Source organism: Panthera onca, chromosome C1 (assembly GCF_046562875.1).
Source record: "Panthera onca isolate mPanOnc1 chromosome C1, mPanOnc1 haplotype 2, whole genome shotgun sequence".
NCBI lineage: Eukaryota > Metazoa > Chordata > Mammalia > Carnivora > Felidae > Panthera > Panthera onca.
The window spans coordinates 181,908,731-181,929,260 of record NC_138346.1 but is presented as its reverse complement, the minus strand read 5'-3'; the positions used below and the strand labels follow the sequence as shown (position 1 = coordinate 181,929,260).

At 36.5% G+C, this 20,530-nt stretch overlaps 1 protein-coding gene across 8 annotated transcripts in view; it reads right to left on the bottom strand.

Moving 5' to 3' along the window:
- LOC132670999 (BEN domain-containing protein 5) overlaps nucleotides 1–20,530 on the bottom strand; it is a 1,465,258-nt gene that overhangs the window by 1,306,537 nt on the left and 138,191 nt on the right. For all 8 annotated transcript variants that reach the window (XR_009606944.2, XM_060621418.2, XM_060621420.3 and 5 more), the window contains one exon: nucleotides 12,601–12,723. Coding sequence is in view for 7 of the 8 variants with exons in the window: in XM_060621418.2 (XP_060477401.1) it covers nucleotides 12,601–12,723 (123 nt within the window). In the remaining variant the exon portion in view is untranslated. The remainder of the gene's footprint in view (nucleotides 1–12,600; nucleotides 12,724–20,530) is intronic.

Below are 20,530 nucleotides of genomic sequence, written 5' to 3'. Positions count from 1 at the left end.
ATAGGATACTCAAGATTTACAAAGATTAAAAGATAAGTGGGGGCGCCTGGGTGGCGCAGTCGGTTAAGCGTCCGACTTCAGCCAGGTCACGATCTCGCGGTCCGTGAGTTCGAGCCCCGCGTCAGGCTCTGGGCTGATGGCTCGGAGCCTGGAGCCTGTTTCCGATTCTGTGTTTCCCTCTCTCTCTGCCCCTCCCCCGTTCATGCTCTGTCTCTCTCTGTCCCAAAAATAAATTAAAAACGTTGAAAAAAAAAAAGAAAAAAAAAAAAAGAAAAAAAAAGATAAGTAATCTGAGCCTTGGAGAATGCCTTAAGGGTCACAATGTGGATGAAAACAAGACTGGCACGTCAGAGAGGAGGCAGGTGAATGAGGATGAAAGAGTCAATGCTGCCAGGGGAAAAAAATGTCAAAAAGTAAGGGTGATCATTAGAAATATCATTTGCTACACAGGAATCAAGAACTAAGAGAAGAACACCAAATTACATGACTAAAGTCTCTGGCAACCTTTCAGAGAACTATCTTGCTGGAACAGTGAGGATGCAAACCAGACTGAAAGGAAAAAGATGTTAATAGCTATATAGAGACATTGTTATTTTTACTGGAAATCTTTCTAAAATCATATTGTACATAATTTAATCTTACCTTTATGATAAAGAACAGATCTATTAAAGTTATATACTTAAATATTCTTGTTTACTTTTATATTTTCTGCCTCCTCCCTTCTGTAAGCTTGTCAACTTTGATTTCACACCAAAGATTATTTCTATCTCCTCAATTTCCACCCTACCTACAAATTTACAGAGCTGAAAACCCATATAATCAATATCGTTAAAACTGTGTCTAAACAAGAAGAAATAAATGCTAAGTATCTCCTTTGAGAAGTAAGGTGCATGAACATTAGTGCATGTATTTTACAACTATTTTAACTATTGAAAGTTTTCCCACCATCCCACCCAAGTTATCAGTAATACTCTCAAAAAATAAGGTTGCTGGATATGTGTTTGTTTCTATATATCAATACAGTCATGCTAAATTCTTCAACTTTGTATTCTATAATTTGAGGTCAATAGTTGAGAAAATACAATAAATGCACATGTAACTAATTTCATCTGGTGAATTTCTACTCATTCTCAAACTAATTCTTTCAACAAATTTTTTTAAGGTTGTTTGTTTGGTTTTGGTTTTTTGTGCTTTTTTGTTTTGTTTTGTTTTGTTTTTTTTGAGAGAGAGAGAGCGAGTGAGCACATGCACAAGCCCAGGAAGGGCAGAGAGAGAGGGAGAGAGAGAATCCCAAGCAGGCCCCATGCTGACAGCCCAATGTAGGGCTCGATCCCATGAATGGTGATATCATGTCCTGAGCCAAAATCAAGAGTCAGATGCTCAATTGACTGAGCCACCCAGGTGTCCCTTAACAAGTATTTACTGAGCACCTATCATGTGCCAGCCATTGTTCTAGGCATCAGGGTATGAAAGAAAAATTCCTACCTTCATAGTTTATATTTTACTGGAGGAGACAATAAATAAAAAATATAAATAATAAAATGTATATTATATTAGATGGTGGTAAGTACTAAGAAGAAAAAATAAAGCAGATAGGGAATTAGGAAATGTCAGGAAATAAGAGTTGAAAATTTTACACAGGGTCCCAGAGACATTTGGGCAAAAAAAAAAAAAAACAAAAAAGAACTGAAATGAATGAAAAAAACCATGCTTTCTGAAAAAACATTCCATGCAGAGTATTAAAGTATAATTCCTATATTACCTCTTTTAAAATGTCTTCCTCAATTGTCTCCCACCCTCCCTCCACCCCATCCCACCCCATCTATACACACAAAATGAATCACTTCCCTTTCTAGGCTTTCACTACTGACCACTGACTATCTGCTATGCTTCTGGCAATTCCAATCCATACAACAACCCCGTAAGATATTGTCATGCCTGTCATAAGGATGCACTGAGGCTCTGCTCAAAGTACAGCAATCGAACAAAATTGGGAATCACAAGGAAGGGGCTGTCTGGCAAAACCATAAAGGAAATATAGCCACTGCTGGACATGCTGCCCAAGACACAATGAGGGAGAAATACCCAGGCTTCTCCTTTCTACCTGCCCTTGAATCTCCTCCTAGAATTTCCCATAAGCTGAACCTAGTCAGAATCCAGATGATAAGGGAGCCGGGGAAGTGCAAATATCAAGACGTTGGCCCCTGCAATACAGAGAAAAATGGGGAAAGGATGATAAATCAAACAAACTGCAAACAGGTAGCCTGCACAAAATATCCTCATAGCTTCAGAAGGCAAGCCTATCTGAAAGCTGTATGAAACCCACAATTTGTATGGATTTTTCAATACTGCAATACACTATCAAAAGTAGAACTATTTTATAAATATTAAAGCATAAAACCACAGACAACATTCTAGTTTTGCTAATTAATGTAATTTTAAATTTGTTTGAAAATGGAAAGCAATAATAATATAACATCTTTAAATATTCCAATTTTAAGTGTATCATGTGGTTATCACTTGAAAAAGTATTTATGTTTAGATTTTAAACTATTACACACATATAATCATTCAAGTAGTGTCTTAAATCTTGGAAAGAAGAGGGCTATAAACAAAATCAACCACATTTAATCAAGTGCCATGTTCCCTTTTTTGGTAGTTATTTTACAACTAAAGCATAGGAGGGGTATTTTATGTGTATTGGAAGTCCCCTTCAAAACACTGTCTCAGATGATTTAAAAAGAGCAGCTGAAGATAAGTGCAAATAAGATTTTATTAAACATAGTTCATACTTCTTCAACTGTTGTTTCCAAGGCCCTTTGTTTCAGGACTGTTACTATTGGAAATGTCATCATACTTAGAGGAAAGTTATTTGGGAATGAAATGTTTTACTTCTTCCTTAAAGTGAAGTAGAGAAAATAGGAAAGAGAAAAACATACATGTAGATACATAGCCATATATATGCATATATAATTCAGTAAAGGGGTCAGAAATTTAAAAAACAAATGAAAACCTGGGGCGCCTGGGTGGTTCAGTCAGTTAAGCATCTGACTTCAGGTCAGGTCACGATCTCCCAGTTGGTGAGTTCGAGCCCCACATCAGGCTCTGTGCTGACAGCTCTGAGCCCCGAGCCTGCTTCAGATTCTGTATCTCCCTCTCTCTCTCTGCCCTTCCCCTTCTCTCTCTCTCTCTTTCTAAATTACATAAACATTAAAAAAATTTTTTAAAAAAGAAAACCCTACAATAATAGAAGTTCAGCTTTGTTTCAATTATGAGTCAGAAATAACAGAATTAAATTATTCATCTATAGTTTCATAGCTGCCAATACTTCTCCAACAGAATTTCTAGACACAGTAAAACACTTTATATTTCATAACCATACTGTTTTCTCCTAAATATGCTAATTTTTCCCCTGAAAGAGATAATGGCCTTGAAGGGGGCATATTCTGGCATAAAATGATAATATCAATATGAAGCAAGTTTTTATCAGATCTTATGTTAAAGACATTGTCAGATAAAAGCATTTGTATTTTATCCTAAGGACAACAGGGAGTCATGAAAGATTTCAACAATAAAGTAGTATAATCCAATGATTTGCATTTTAGCTTTGGTAGCATTGTGCAGGATGGACCAGAAAGAGTTGGGGATAAACTTCAGAATCCAGTCAGAAAGCTTCCATACAAGTCCAGCAAACCTACTGAGGATGAAGTCTAGGGCTGAAGTTGTGGGGCTGAAAAGGTTGCAAGATTTTATAATCATTCATTTAATAACAAGCAGAGAGAAAACAGAGTACACTGCCTAATATTTTCTCTTACTATCATCTTTATGGGAAAAATTCCAGTAGGGACAAAAGACTAAACTCACTTGTCAAGGCCAAAACTTTGGATTAGCAAAGTAAGCAATAAAGCAATACATATAAATCAGGAGGGTCCACAGGGCAGAGATAGACACAGAATGAGGTTGTGGAGAGGAGGAGAGCAACCAGCAGAGAGACCCATTCAAGTCAGGTTCGAGATACAGACACATGGATGGTGTCATTACAACATGTGCTCTGGTAAAGCACATTTATTTCTTTAAGAATGAAAAAAAGAATGAGACATTACATATATATTAGAAATTAATTAAATTATTTGTTGTTAAATTAATTATTTAAAAAGTTTTAGTGAGCCCTTACTCTCAGGAATACTCTTCATTTCTGAGAGTTAGTTATAGTTTGCCATTTCACTCTGGTAGCAGAGTGCAATTATCACTCTTGCATTTGGGTCTTTCTGGATATCATAAGAACCGGGTAGTTTTTCCCATTGCTAAAATTTATCAGGATAATTCTTACTAATCCTTTAATACTCAGCTCATTGGAGCCTCTTCTAAGAAGTCTGCCAATTTGCCACCCCACCATCCTACGATACCCTACTGAAAAAGACATGCTTTTGATATGCTTTCTCATTACACAGTACTTACCCCAATTAGAATCAGAGGTACTACACATCATGGTTAGCCTCTGACAGGCCCCAGGGTATGCCATTTGTCCCAGCATCCCTTCCAGATTAGCACTTGTTCTGGACAAAAATATTTGCCTTAGACAATAAATTTTGTCATCAACTTAATCTCAGCCTCTGTCAGGGGAACCTAGGTGGCTCAGTCAGATATGCATCCAATATCGGCTTGGGTAATGATCTCAAGGTTCGTGAGTTCAAGCCCCATGTCAGGCAATGTGCTGACAGCTCAGAGCCTGGAACCTGCTTTGGATTCTGTGTCTCCCTCTCTCTGCCCCTCCCCACCTTGGGCTCTGACTCTCTTTCTCTCTCTCTCTCAAAAATAAATAAACATTAAAATTTAAAAAAAAATCACAGCCTCTATCAGTCTCTCCCACTTAACTCCTTTAAGCGAGGAACTGTGGGTTGTATTCCTCCCACAGGGTATAAAACATATCTGCTGATTGGTATATTCATAGAAAATAAAAAGTAAGATTCTACCACATCCCTCAAACAATGTAAATCAAGAGCTCTATCATAATTATAATAACACACAACTTTAAAACTCTTCTTCCTTAAACAGAGAAGTTTATCTAATTTCTGTGAGAATGAAGAAGGGGCAGATTCTACAAACAGAAAATTCACTATTTATTTTTTTCTTAGAGAGGCTATAAACCTAGGCCTCATATACTATATGATTTGATTTTTAAATATTTGTAAATGTTTCTCAACATAATTTTCTGCAAGAGAACCTTTCTTAATTTAAAGGTTAATGGTCATAAGCCCTTGGTATGGAGTGATCAATGACCAGTCTAATCTATTTTTCTGCTACATCACTTCATTCTGTAATTTAGGAAACTGAGTATCATATTTTTAACTTTAAGTTACAACAATCTTGTTTTCCTCAGAAATTATAAAGACCTAAATGCAAAATTTAAAAATATTGGAACTACTGCTAAATGCTTGATACTGAGATAAGCTTTTATATAAATTATGACCCGACATAGCACAAATGGTTACAAGCACAAATTCTGGAGTGAGGCCAACTGGGTCTGAACCCCAGGTCCACAGCCTAGCAGCAGAGTGACCTTGGCAAAATTATCTAACCTCTTAGTGTCTGTTTCCTTACCTGTTAAATGAAAATAATAATAATAGAAGCTACCTCACAGGTTTGATATGAGAATTAAATGCATTACTTATGTCAAACACTTAGAAATTTGCATGACAGAGTAAATTCTATATTCATATTTAATACTATTGTTATTTTAATCATATCTAAATTGAGTTCAAACCCCAGTCTGATACTTGATTAGTTAACTGTAGAGTCATAGGCAAATTATTTAACGTCTCTAGGCCTCTACTTCTTCATCTTTAAGACAGAATAATAATACCTACCTCAAAAGATATCAGGATTCAATGAGATAAAGTATGTAAAAATATGTTGTGAGCTTCACAAAATGCCTGTGTCTGACCATTTACTATTATGAGGCAGACCCAGATACAAATCCTGGCTCTACCTCTTAAAAACAGTTTAATTTTAACATATGTTTATCCTCTCTAAGCCTGATTTTCTTTACCTGTGAATCAGCATTAATAATACTTACTCTGAAGAATTGTTGTGATAATTGTATTTATTTCATATACATTTATTGAACACCTATTATGTACCAGGCTCTGGACTAAGCATGATATATGGTGGTAACCAAGAGCTCCTACAGAGCGTACAAACTTCAGACATTTAGACAAGTACTTCTAGTAGACTGGAAAGTATATAGACTGCAATGGGTCTGTACAGATGGGATCCTAACCTAGTCTAGAAAGTCCTGAAAAGATAAGTATTATAGGTGATACATGTTTTTTTTTTCTTTTTTTTTTTTAATGTTTATTTATCTTTGAGAGACAGAGACAGACAGAGCACGAGCAGGGGAGGGGCAGAGCGAGAGGGAGACACAGAATCTGAAGCAGGCTCCAGGCTCTGAGCTGTCAGCACAGAGAACGATGCGGGGCTTGAACTCACGAACCGTGAGATCATGACCTGAGCCAAAGCCAGACGCTTAACCAACTGAGCCACCCAGGCGCCCTGTTACAGGTGATACATGTCAAGCTCCTTATTCAAAGACTGGGACACATTACGCATTTGAAAAATGATAACTATAATTAGCCATTTTTTTAAAACCTTGTAAAGTATTTTCTCCATTTTTAGACTGATAGGATGGGGTTCAAAGACATAAAGTAATTCCCAAGATCAAGTCAGGCTAGGATTCAAAGCCAGGTCAACTGACTCCACACATTGTTCTTCCCACAACTACAAAGTTAACTCCTGATGCCAAAAGAGAATGTTGTTACCTTAAAATCTCCAAATATTCTTCTAATTCTGGCCCTTCTTATTAACACCCAGAACAATCTTAGATTGCCTAGATTTTCCAAGCCTAAAGAACTTAGACTAGAATGACCAAGAATACTATATGCCCAGAAAAGCAAGAATTACCCAGAGCATCTCCCTCTTGAGATCTCCATCAAAATATACAATCTTTACCTAAGTCCTTATCTCAGTGTATGATCCTGGGGTAACCTAATCTAAGGGTCCTATGATGTAGGGTTGTTCTAAGGATTGGTAATAACACTATAAATATACCCACAAAAGTACCTGGCACATTTTGGCACTCTTGGCATGATATACATGTGCCAGAATTATAACCTGAAGTTGATAGCCATATATTGTACTGTCTCTTTTATATATTATACTGCTTAGCATAATAATATTCTATAATATAGATATGTTTTCCTAATTTTATAGATGAGTAAAAGTTAATATATGAAACCAGTTCTGCCTAAACCAAAACCTGTGTGTTTGGCATTATATTATAATGCCATTGTAAAAAAATTTAGTTAACATAGTGCCTTCTAGATTTATTCACATTGTCACAAATAGGATTTACTTTCTTTAATAGCTGAATAACATTCCTCTGTACCTGTGTGTGTGTGTGTGTGTGTGTGTGTGTGTTTGTACGTGCATGCATGTCACATTTTCTGTGCCCATTTCACATATGGAAGGATATTTATGTTGTTTCCATATCTTGGCTATTTTCAATAATTTTGCAATAAAGTCAGTTGTACAGGAAATAGAAAAGTTGCCAGAGACGGGGGAAAGAGGAAATGGGGTGATATAACTAAAAAGATACAAATTTTCAATTATATGAATAAGTTTTGAGGATCTAATATAAACCATGATTATGGTAATTAATAATACAGTATGGTATATTTGAAAGTTGATAAAAGTAGATCTTAAGGATTTTTAACACAAAGAAAAGTTATCTGTGTTAATTATGTGAGGACATTGATGTGTTAATTAGCTAAATCTTGGTAATTATTCTATATTATATATATAATATTTTATATACATGTATATATATCAAACCATCCCATTGGACACTTTAAATATCTATAATTATATTTGTCAATTATTCCTCAAAAGTTAAAAAGAAAAAGTATATCAACCATTTGCATATCTAAAAAAAAGTGAGATATTAACCTAAAACCCCTGATTTCTATTGTAGTCATGGCACATTTTCATACTGTGCCAAGAATAAAAACTATTTTCTTTCAAAAGGAAATAAAACAATAATTTTTAAAGATTACACAAATAAATATAATAAAATTCCATCACAGAAATTAAAAATAAAAGTTTTAAGTTTTTATTTCCATCGTCTTGAAATGGTATATAAACTACTGAACCATGTCTTTCTTTTACTGACCCTCTTTCATGCCACAGTAATTTAAATATTATATTAAGTCTCTGAGGCTAATTTGTAGTATAAATTATATTGTTCTTCTCATATTCAATATACATGTATTCATATCAATCGTAAAACAACACTACTATTGGCAACCAAATAGTGTTTATTTGAATAGCTTATTTTAATTTTTTTAGAGTGAGAGTGCACGGAAGCAGGGGAGAGGGGCAGGAGACAGAGAGAATCCCAAGCAGTCTCCATGCTCAGCACAGTGTCCAACATGGCCTTGATTCATGACCCTGGGATCATGACCTGAGCTGAAATCAGGAGTTGGACACTCAAGTGACTGAGCCACCCAGGTGCCCTTTGGATGGCTTATTTTAAAATAAGTAGACAATTTTTTATTTTTCTTATCACAAAACCTATATGTCTTATAGGATATATATATATATGTATAAATATATATATATGTATATATACACACACACGCATATATACACACATATATATAGGCTTATAGGCTATATATATATATATACATACACATATATATATTATTCATATGTCATAAACTAGCCTATAATAAGGTAATGTGTATATGCAATGGTTAAAAGTATGGCCTTTAGAGCCAGGAAACCCTCATTTTCAAATTCATCTATACATCTTGTCAATCATGCAATTCAAGGGAAATAACTTTACACCTCTGAGCTTTAGTTTCCTCACCTACAAGAGATATATAATACCTCAGAAAGTTTCAGTGAGTATTAAATGAGATAAACTATGTACATCACTTATCATAATGTCTGATAAGAACCAAGTAATTAATTTTTTTGTTTTCCTTCTTAATATTTTTGCTGCTATTAATATATTTTTATCTCAACATAAAAATATTTTTATTAATCTTAAAATCTCACTTTACAAAAACCATTTTGTTCACTATCTGTCCTCTCTCAGTTATTCACACATTTATTAATCTCCTTGTTATATGACTGTTAGTACACTAGGCACTGGAGAACCAAAACTAGTAAGAAACCATCCCTGACTTCAAGGTTTCAATGATAAGGAAAAAGAAAGAAACAATGAAATGACTGCAATTCAGTAAAGACTATCATATAAGAGTCTACAAGGTGCCTGTAAATATAGAGGTAGAGACAGCCAAACTTGTCTGAGAGGTACTATTCCTCAGAGGAAGAAATGCTGGACTGAATCTGAATTAACATTTTACCAGGAAGATAAAGGGATCTAGGTCACAGAGAAAACAGTACCTGCACACATATGAAGACTTGAGAGAAGTTGATAGACTGGGGAATAACAAGCAATTAAATATGATTTTTTTTCATGAAAGCTGTAAGAAAGTTAATTTCTCCCTATCTTTCTATTGCTCGGATTACTTCATTCATCAATTACAAATAGTATTAATTTAGTGCTTAATTTTGTAAGTACTCAGCTTGGTTCTGTGGGAGAGCCCCTGCTTAATCAGACTCAGATTCTGTCCTGAGCAGGTTATAGTGCAGTGGAAGAGAACAAAGTTTTTAAAAATCATGAAAAGTGTCAGGTACCCATAGAAAGATAAATTTATGGTGGTCTTCTGTTTTTCCAAGGGAAATATTACTTATACTAAGGGGGGTATGGAAAAAAACAGAGCAGGGTTTCATTGGAAAGTTCATATTTGAACTGCAGAACTTCTTTCTCATTTAGAAAAACAGATAACCCACCAGTTCAGGGCCCGGCAATATACTAGGCACTTTACATATTCCACAACTCAGAAAAAAAAACATACCTATGGGGCCTATCTGAAGACAATATATTCCATCCACATGAAACAATACCTGCCAATCATTGAATCAATTAATCACCTTACTCCTTCAAAAGTCTACACCTACAGAATCCTTTTCACAACATAACACATGAGGCATCCACAATCAGTAGCTCAGAGTGAGCACATAAGAGAAAACCCCTAACTTCCCTGTTTTAAAAAATCTAAAATAAATCCCTTAATTTAAATTAGATCAGATGAAAGCTGCATATGTCAAACAAATTGTTTCAAGTGCCAACTGAATTGCTTTCACTAAGATGCCCTTTAGCATTAGGACCCCAGTCCACATTGAAGGATATTACAAAACACATACCTATGAAATACATTGTTGTAAATACCACAGGTATATTGTTGAGAATGCTATTCATCACATCTCAGTGTCTGCTTTAGGAAGACCAATAGGAGGAATTTCTATAAGATTTCAATATTTGGTTTATTTTTATCTTATGGATATTGTTTTTCTCTTGATGCTGGTTACCAGAAAACCTTCAGTTAAATTTATTGTCTACCTATAGCAAATTTATGGGAACTCATAACATGTATTTTATATACTCATCCAGCTGAATTTTCTTTTGGTATTTTCCCTGAGATTTTCTCATTTACCTATTTTTTAAATATTATTATTATTTTGTTTCCATTTTGGTAAGATGTTTTAATTTTTTAAGCAATGAAATATATATACATATTTTTTTTTCTTTTAGACATAAAGTAGGCATCATTCTCCATTAAATGATGAGGAAACTATGGCTTAGTTTTCAAGTGAGAATTTAAACTTTAGCCTGACACCAGAGCATGTCCACTTAACCACTCTACTATTACTGCAAGGCTTATGCACCACTTGCACAAATTCAGTTGACATAAACCAACTATTCATACACTTTTGGAGAAATATACATTATTAATTTGGTTACTATGTGGTCACATTGGGTAATTTCTGCTACTGAACTTTTCAGTAAAGGATGGAAAAATATGACTAAGTTAAATGAAAATATGGAAAGAAATGTGGATTATTTCATACTTTAGGTAAACCAAAACAACACATAATCTTTAAAATGAGGATAATTTTGACCCTTAGAGAGCTGCTGTTATTATAAAGAGCTTTCAAGTCTTTAACTGAGGTAAAAAGAATTCAAAAGATATTTTCTAAGCACCAAATATATCCCAGGCAAGGCAAAATGCAAACTTCAGGGAAACTGTTCTTAACTATGTGGACAGTGTTGTCTGAATGGAAGAACACTACAGTACTATCTTATAGGTTGAATTATGTGCCCCCCAAATTCATGTTAAAGTCTTAACACCCAGTACCTCAGAATGTGACCTTAAAAGGAAACAGGGTCTCTACAAAGATAATCAAGTTAAAATGTAGTCATCAGAGTGGCCCCTGATCCAACATGACTGGCATCCTTATACAGAAGGAATATTTAGAAAAAAACAGGCACACAGGGAGAATGCCAAGTAAAGATGAAGGCAAGGATTGGGGTGATGATTCTACAAGCCAAAGAACACCAAAGATTGCTAACAAACCACCAGAAGCTAGAAAAAAAGGAATGGAGTATATTCTTCTTCATAACCCTTACAAGGAAACAACCCTACTGACACACTGATCTCAAGACATTCATCCTCCAGGATGGTGAGATAATAAATTTCTGTTGTTTAAGTCACACAGTTGGTTGTTCTTTGTTATGGCAGCCCTAGCAAACTAAAATAGCATGGAATAAACAAAGAGCAAAAGCTTGAATAAACAAGTTTTCAACTGTTGATATAAACAACCAATGTTCTTAGGGTTGAGAGAAGTGTCATGTAACTAAACTGCCATGCCCCTACAAACAATCTCACACACACACACACACACACACACACACACACACACACACACATGCCAGCACACACACATTATTCAAAATAAAAAATAATTAATGATTACTTATAAAACAAAATTATGTTTACCTTTCTCATTAGTATTTTCAACATATTCTGACTACCTAATATGTGCTATACAGAGTATGAGGCTCAGGGCACAAAAACGTTAACAAGATCCATTCCCTACTGGATAGGAATTTACAATCAAGTTTTGATCTTCCCATTCAGAATAACCACAGAATTTGATGATTATGATATAATATTACTTTTGCTGTTTTGTTTGTGTTCAACTGAATCTGTTACCTAATCATTTCTTTATAGGGAGACCTTCTCTCTGACAAAGACTAAGTTCTATGAGCATGTCACACAGAACCAAATACATGATAAACATTCAATAATTAATGATTGATCATATAATCAATTTGTCAGTTTTATCCCCCAAAAATTAATATCTGAAAAAGTATTTTATAAAATATAAGGTGCTCTATCAATGATCATTATTATTAACATTATACCATTGATCACATATCAACAAAAACACAGCATTTCATTTTCAAGTATTTCCAATTTAATTCTTTAAAAATTGATTTTTTTTCCTGATAACCTGTTCCATTATGATGAAATATTAAATGGGTTGAATCACAGTGAATGGCCAGATGAACTGTATTTTGAAACAACCGAAGACAAATTCAAAAGCTAAGGTCTTTAATACACTTACCACTTTCAAAACAAGCATCAAAGATAAGATGTCCTTTCTTGGGCTGTCCACAGTATCCAGATGGAAGCACCGTATATTTGCTCACATTCCCTCCGATGGCATCTTCATTTCCCATATCATTGCCTATTTTTAAAAAAAGGCTCATGTTTAACATAAAACAAAACATATCTAGTAACAGAAGCCCAACAAAATTTTTATTATTGTTTTCCCTGTCCCCTATCATTTATTACCTATCCAGACAGTAAGAAATGAACTACAATAGTGGTGTAGTGTAGAAACAAGAAACATTTTGAAATCAGAAACTAAGGTCTGAAATCTCACCTCTACAACATTAATTCTTTGTGATACAAAGCAATCAACTTAATTCCTTTAAGCCTCAGTTTTTCTCATCCATAATAAAAGAAAAGCAAAAGCCATTCTTCAAAATGGTGTTTATGAGAATTAGGTAAGAAAATATCTAGCATGACAACTGAAATCCAAAAGATGCTCATTAAATTGCATCAGGTATTTAATAAATGGTTAATATATTTAAATTGTCAGAAATATTTAATAATTTTAATTCAAATAAAGCAATGGTACTATAACTAGCATTATAACTTCCTAGCATTCCATAACCAGAAATAAGCTGAGAACCAATGAATTAACATAGAAGTTATATTTCCTAAAAGGAACTTTAATTTTTTTTTTAATTTAGAAGTGTAACTTCCACCTAAGATGTAGAAAGTTGGAAAAATCAAACCTTATACCTTAAAAATACATATCCCAACAAAGAACAAAATCATAACTTTAAAAAATTCTATCAGAAACAGAGATTACAAGGCAGCAATAATCTGATGTCCAAGGAAAGTAAGGACCCAGAGCACAGGAGAAAGAACTGGTAGGTGTCATACCAATGAGTAAACAGAATGAGGCCTAATTTTTTTTAACTACTAAAAGTCAAGTATAGGAAAAATGAGAGTGTAGAACCTCACAGAGACATAGACACAAAGGGAATTCACAACCACTAGCAGTCTCTTCTATACATGGCTTTTATCAGGTGTTTAGGAGAAAGATTGAGGACAGGGCAGAAAACTAGAAAATGCCTCTCACTGTAATGCAGGACTGGAGAAGGGAAGGGACTTCTCTTATAAAAGAGGCATAGGGGCACCTGGGTGGCTCAGTTGGTTGGGTGTCCGACTTCGGCTCAGGTCATGATCTCACAGCTTGTGAGTTTGAGCCCGGCGTCAGGCTCTGTGCTGACAGCTCAGAGCCTGGAGCCTGCTTCAATTCTGTGTTTCCCTCTCTCTCTGCCCCTACCCTGCTTGTGCTGTCTGTCTCTCATAAATGAATAAACGTTAAAAATTTTTTTAAAAAAAGAGGCATGAAGCCCCCCCCCGCCCAGTATCCTTTTCCCTTATGGGGAAAAAAAAGCCACTGGGGGAGAAAGATCAAACCTTAAAACCCCATGCATGAATAAGATTCCAAAATAGGAGGAGGAGCAGCAAAAGAAAATATCCTCTATACCTGAAGGAGAGGAAGACAAGACTACCTCACACAAGACCCATCAATGATTCAAAGCATAGATGAAAGAGGGAAGAGAGATGGAATCATTGAAAAAATCACCCCAAGACCAGAGCATATAGGACCCGCCTAAGACCTAAGAAAGACCAAGACAACAGAAATATTCTTGCTTCCTCAATACCAAAATAGCAAGCACTAAAAACTAAAGTAATCTACTTCTAGAGATGAGACAAATCCACAGAAATAAACCCTCTCTGTAGCAGGTGTAACCAGGGAAGGACCAAAGTTTAGGGTGGAGCAGATGACTGAGGAAAAATTCTCAATCTCTCTAGCCCTATTCATCAGGAATAAAGTAACCCTAAAGACTCTACCAAAACACATTTGATTACATATTGATACAAAATCAATATATAGAAATCTAAATCAATATACAGAAATCTTCTTGCATTTCTATATAACAATAATAAAATAGCAGAAAGAGAAATTAAAAAAAATTTGAATTGACAATTGTACCAAAAGTAATAAAATACCCAGTAATGAACTTGACTAAGGAGATGTAAGATCTATATTCTGAAAACTATAACATACTGATAAAAAACTGAAGATGATACAAACAAATGGAAAGATATTCCATCTGGAAAAACAAGAATTGTTAAAATCTCCACACTACCCAAAGCAATCTACATATTTAATGCAATCCCTACCAAAATACTAACAACATTTCTCACAAAACTAAAACAAATAATCCTAAAATTTGTATGGAACCACAAAACACCCTGAACAGCCAAAGTAATCTTGAAAAAGGAAAACAAAACTGGAGGTATCACAATCCCAGATTTCAAGATATACTGAAAAGCTGTAGTAATCAAAAGAGTCAGATACTGGTACAAAAACAGACACATAGATCAAGAGACTAGAACAGCCAGCCAGAAATAAATTCATGATTATTTGGTGAATTAATCTTCAACAAAGGAGGCAAGAATATGCAATGGGAAAAAGACAGTCTCTTCAACAAATTGTGTTAGGAAAACTGGACAACTCCATGCAAAAGAATGAAACTGAACCACTTTCTTACACCATACACAAAATTAAACTCAAAATGGATTTAGGACCTAAGTGTGAGACCTGAAACCATAAAAATCCTAGAAGAGAACACAGACCGTAATATCTCTGACATCATCCATGCAACATTTTTCTAGGTATATCTCCTCAAGCAAAGGAAATAAAGCCAAAAGAAACTATTGGGACTACATCAAAATAAAAACATAAAAAAAATAAACTAAAAGACAGCATAACTGAGTGGGTAAAGATGTTGGAAAATAACATATGTGATAAAGGATTAGTATCCAAAATATATAAAGAATTTATAAAACTCAACACCCAAAAAACAATCTAATTTAAAAAAATGGCCACAAATCCTGGGAAACTTAACAGAAGACCATGGGGGAGGGGAAGGGGGAAAAAAGTTACAGAGAGGGAGGGAGGCAAACCATAAGAGACTCTTACATACTGAGAACAAACTGAGGGTTGATGGGGGTGGGGGAGAGGGGAAAGTGGGTAATGGGCATTGAGGAAGGTACCTGTTGGGATGAACACTGGGTGTTGTATGGAAACCAATTTGACAATAAATTATATTTAATATTTTAAAAATGGCCACAAGACATGAACAGAAATTTCTCCAAAGACATAAAAATAGCCACCAGACACATGAAAAGATGACCAACATCACTCATCATCAGGAAAATGCAATGAAAACCACAATGAAATATCACCTCACACCTGTCAAAATGGTTAAATCAAAAACACAAGAAAACAGTGTTCATGATGATTAGGAGAAAAAGGAACCATCGTGCACTGTTGGTAAGAATATACAATGGTGCAGCCTGCCAGCAGCTGGCCGAAGCGGGAGGGAGCAGACGGCGGTCGGAGCAGCGCTTGCAGCCAAAGTGCAGAGGGACAACAGCCCACTGCAGAGAAATGCTGGGCATGGCGTCAGGAATGACCAACAGAGATGGTTGAGATTCAGGGGAAGATGGCGGCATAGGAGAACGCTGGGCTCACCGTGTCCTGCTGATCACTAAAATTCCACCCACATCTGCCTAAATAACCCAGAAAACTGCCAGAAGACTAGCAGAATGGATTCTCCGGAGTTGAGCGCAGAAGAGAGGCCCACGGAAGAGGGCAGGAAGGGTGGAGAGGCAGTGCATGCTACAGGGACTGGTGGGAGGGAGCCAGGGCGGAGGGGCAGCCCACCAGCAAAGCAGAGCCCCTGAGTCTGGCTTACAAAAGCGGAGGGGCCGGACAGAGGGTGTTCTGACAGCAAGCGGGACTTAACATCTGGAAGGTTATAAGTTAACAGCTCTGCTCAGAGAGCGTGGGAGGGCTGGAGGACAACGGGAGGGAGAGTTGTTGAGCCCCGGACCACAGAGCTCAGCTTGGCAGGGAACAAAGGCACTCGCCAGAACCATCTCCCTCGCCCATCCCCCAGCGAAAATCCCAAAGGGAACCAGTTCCTGTCAGGGAACTTGCTTGCACTGCACATTAACTGTGCTTCTGCGGATCCATCCCTCCGGCAGCGGCAGCGGGTCTGACTGCCTTCCGATGCTGCAGGGCCCCTCCCGAAGCAGATCACCAAAGGATAAGCGAGCTGACCCTGCCCCTCCCGCCCCTGTGCACCTTTCCTATCCACCCCACCTAATATGCCAGATTCCCAGCACCACAAGCCTGGCAGTGTGCAAGTAGCCCAGACGGGGCACGCCACCCCACAGTGAATCCGGCCCCTAGGAGAGGGGAAGAGAAGGTACACACCAGTCTGACTGTGGCCACAGCGGTGGGCTGGGGGCAGACATCAGATCTGACTGCAGCCCCACCCACCAATGCAAGTTATTCAAAACAGCACAGGGGAAGGGCCCTGCAGTTCCACAACACTACAGGGACTATCCAAAATGACAAAACAGAAGAATTCCCCTCAAAAGAATCTCCAGGAAATAGCGACAGTTAACAAACTGATCAAAAATGATTTAAACAATATCACAGAAAGTGAATTTAGAATAATAGTCATAAGATTAATCGCTGGGCTTGAAAACAGTATAGAGGACAGCAGACAATCTATTGCTACAGAGATCAAGGTAGTAAGGAACAGCCAGGAGGAGCTAAAAAATGCTATCAATGAGCTGCAAAATAAAATGGAAATGACCACACCTAGGATTGAAGACGAAGAGGAGAGAATAGGTGAACTGGAAGATAAAATTATGGAAAAAGAAGAAGCTGAGAAAAAGAGAGATTAAAAAATCCAGGAGTATGAGGGGAAAATTAGAGAACTAAGTGATGCACTAAAGAGAAATAATATACGCATAATTGGTATCCCAGAGGAGGAAGAGAGAAGGAAAGGTGCTGAAGGTGTACTTGAAGAAATAATAGCTGAGAACTTCCCTGATCTGGGGAAGGAAAAAGGCATTGAAATCCAAGAGGCACTGAGAACTCCCTTCAGACGTAACTTGAATCCATCCTCTGCATGACATATCATAGTGAACCTGGCAAAATACAAGGATAAAGAGAAAATTCTGAAAGCAGCTAGGGATAAACGTGCTCTAACATATAAAGGGAGACCGATAAGACTCATGACGGATCTCTCTACTGAAACTTGGCAGGCCGGAAAGGAATGTCAGGAAATCTTCAATGTCATGAACAGAAAAAAAAATATGCCGCCGAGAATCCTTTATCCAGCAAATCTGTCATTTAGAATAGAAAGAGAGATAAAGGTCTTCCCAAACAAACAAAACCTGAAGGAATTCGTCACCACTAAACCAGCCCTGCAAGAGATCCTAAGGGGGATCCTGTGAGACAGAGTACCAGAGACATCGCTACAAGCATGAAACCTACAGACATCACAATGACTCTAAACCCGTATCTTTCTATAATAATACTGAACATAAATGGACTAAATGTGCCAACCAAAGGACATAGGGTATCAGAATGGATAAAAAAACAAGACCCATCTATTTGCTGTCTACAAGAGACTCATTTTAGACCTGAGGACACCTTTAGATTGAGAGTGAGGGGATGGAGAACTATTTATCATGCTACTGGAAGCCAAAAGAAAGCTGGAGTAGCCACTTATATCAGACAAACTAGACTTTAAATTAAAGGCTGTAACAAGAGATGAAGAAGGGCATTATATAATAATTACAGGGTATATCCATCAGGAAGAGCTAACAATTATAAATGTCTATGCGCTGAATACCAGAGCCCCCAAATATATAAAACAATTACTCATAAACATAAGCAACCTTATTGATAAGAATGTGGTCATTGCAGGGGACTTTAACACTCCACTTACAGAAATGGATAGATCATCTAGACACACGGTCAATAAAGAAACAAGGGCCCTGAATGATACATTGGATCAGATGGACTTGACAGATATATTTAGAACTCTGCATCCCAAAGCAACAGAATATACTTTCTTCTCGAGTGCACATGGAACATTCTCCAAGATAGATCACATACTGGGTCACAAAACAGCCCTTCATAAGTTTACAAGAATTGAAATTATACCATGCATACTTTCAGACCACAATGCTATGAAGCTTGAAATCAACCACAGGAAAAAGTCTGGAAAACCTCCAAAACCATGGAGGTTAAAGAACACCCTACTAACGAATGAGTGGGTCAACCAGGCAATTAGAGAAGAAATTAAAAAATATATGGAAACAAATGAAAATGAAAATACAACAATCCAAACGCTTTGGGACGCAGCGAAGGCAGTCCTGAGAGGAAAATACATTGCAATCCAGGCCTATCTCAAGAAACAAGAAAAATCCCAAATACAAAATCTAACAGAACACCTAAGGGAAATAGAGGCAGAACAGCAAAGACAGCCTAAACCCAGCTGAAGAAGAGAAATAATAAAGATCAGAGCAGAAATAAACAATATAGAATCTAAAAAAAATGCAGAGCAGATCAATGAAACCAAGAGTTGGTTCTTTGAAAAATTATACAAAATTGACAAACCTCTAGCCAGGCTTCCCAAAAACAAAAGGGAGATGACCCAAATAGAAAAAATCATGAGTGAAAATGGAATTAATACAACCAATCCCTCAGAAATACAAGCAATTATCAGGGAATACTATGAAAAATTATATGCCAACAAACTGGACAACCTGGAAGAAATGGACAAATTCCTAAACACCCACACACTTACAAAACTCAATCAGGAGGAAATAGAAAGCGTGAACAGACCCATAACCAGCAAAGACATTGAATCAGTTATCAAAAATCTCCCAACAAATAAGAGTCCAGGACCAGATGGCTTCCCAGGGGAGTTCTACCAGACGTTTAAAGCAGAGATAATACCTATCCTTCTCAAGCTATTCCAAAAAATAGAAAGGGAAGGAAAACTGCCAGACTCATTCTATGAAGCCAGTGTTACTTTGATTCCTAAACCAGAGACCCAGCGAAAAAAGAGAACTACAGGCCAATATCCCTGATGAATATGGATGCAAAAATTCTCAACAAGATACTAGCAAATCAAATTCAACAGCATATAAAAAGAATTATTCACCATGATCAAGTGAGATTCATTCCTGGGATGCAGGGCTGGTTCAACATTCGCAAATCAATCAACGTGATACATTACATTAATAAAAGAAAAGATAAGAACCATATGATCCTGTCAATCGATGCAGAAAAAGCATTTGACAAAATTCAGCATCCTTTCTTAATAAAAACCCTCAAGAAAGTCGGGATAGAAGGAACATACTTAAACATCATAAAAGCCATTTATGAAAAGCCCACAGGTAACATCATCCTCAATGGGGAAAAACTGAGAGCTTTTTCCCTGAGATCAGGAACACGACAGGGATGCCCACTCTCACCGCTGTTGTTTAACATAGTGCTGGAAGTTCTAGCATCAGCAATCAGACAACAAAAGGAAATCAAAGGCATCAAAATTGGCAAAGATGAAGTTAAGCTTTCGCTTTTTGAAGATGACATGATATTATACATGGAAAATCCGACAGACTCCACCAAAAGTGTGCTAGAACTGATACATGAATTCAGCAAAGTTGCAGGATACAAAATCAATGTACAGAAATCAGTTGCATTATTATACACTAACAATGAAGCAACAGAAAGACAAATAAAGAACCCGATCCCATTCACAATTGCACCAAGAAGCATAAACTACCTAGGGATAAATCTAACCAAAATGTACAAGATCTGTATGCTGAAAACTATAGAAAGCTTATGAAGGAAATTGAAGAAGATATAAAGAAATGGAAAAACATTCCGTGCTCATGGGATGGAAGAATAAATATTGTCAAAATGTCAATACTACCCAAAGCTATCTACACATTCAATGCAATCCCAATCAAAATTGCACCAGCATTCTTCTCGAAACTAGAACAAGCAATCCTAAAATTCATATGGA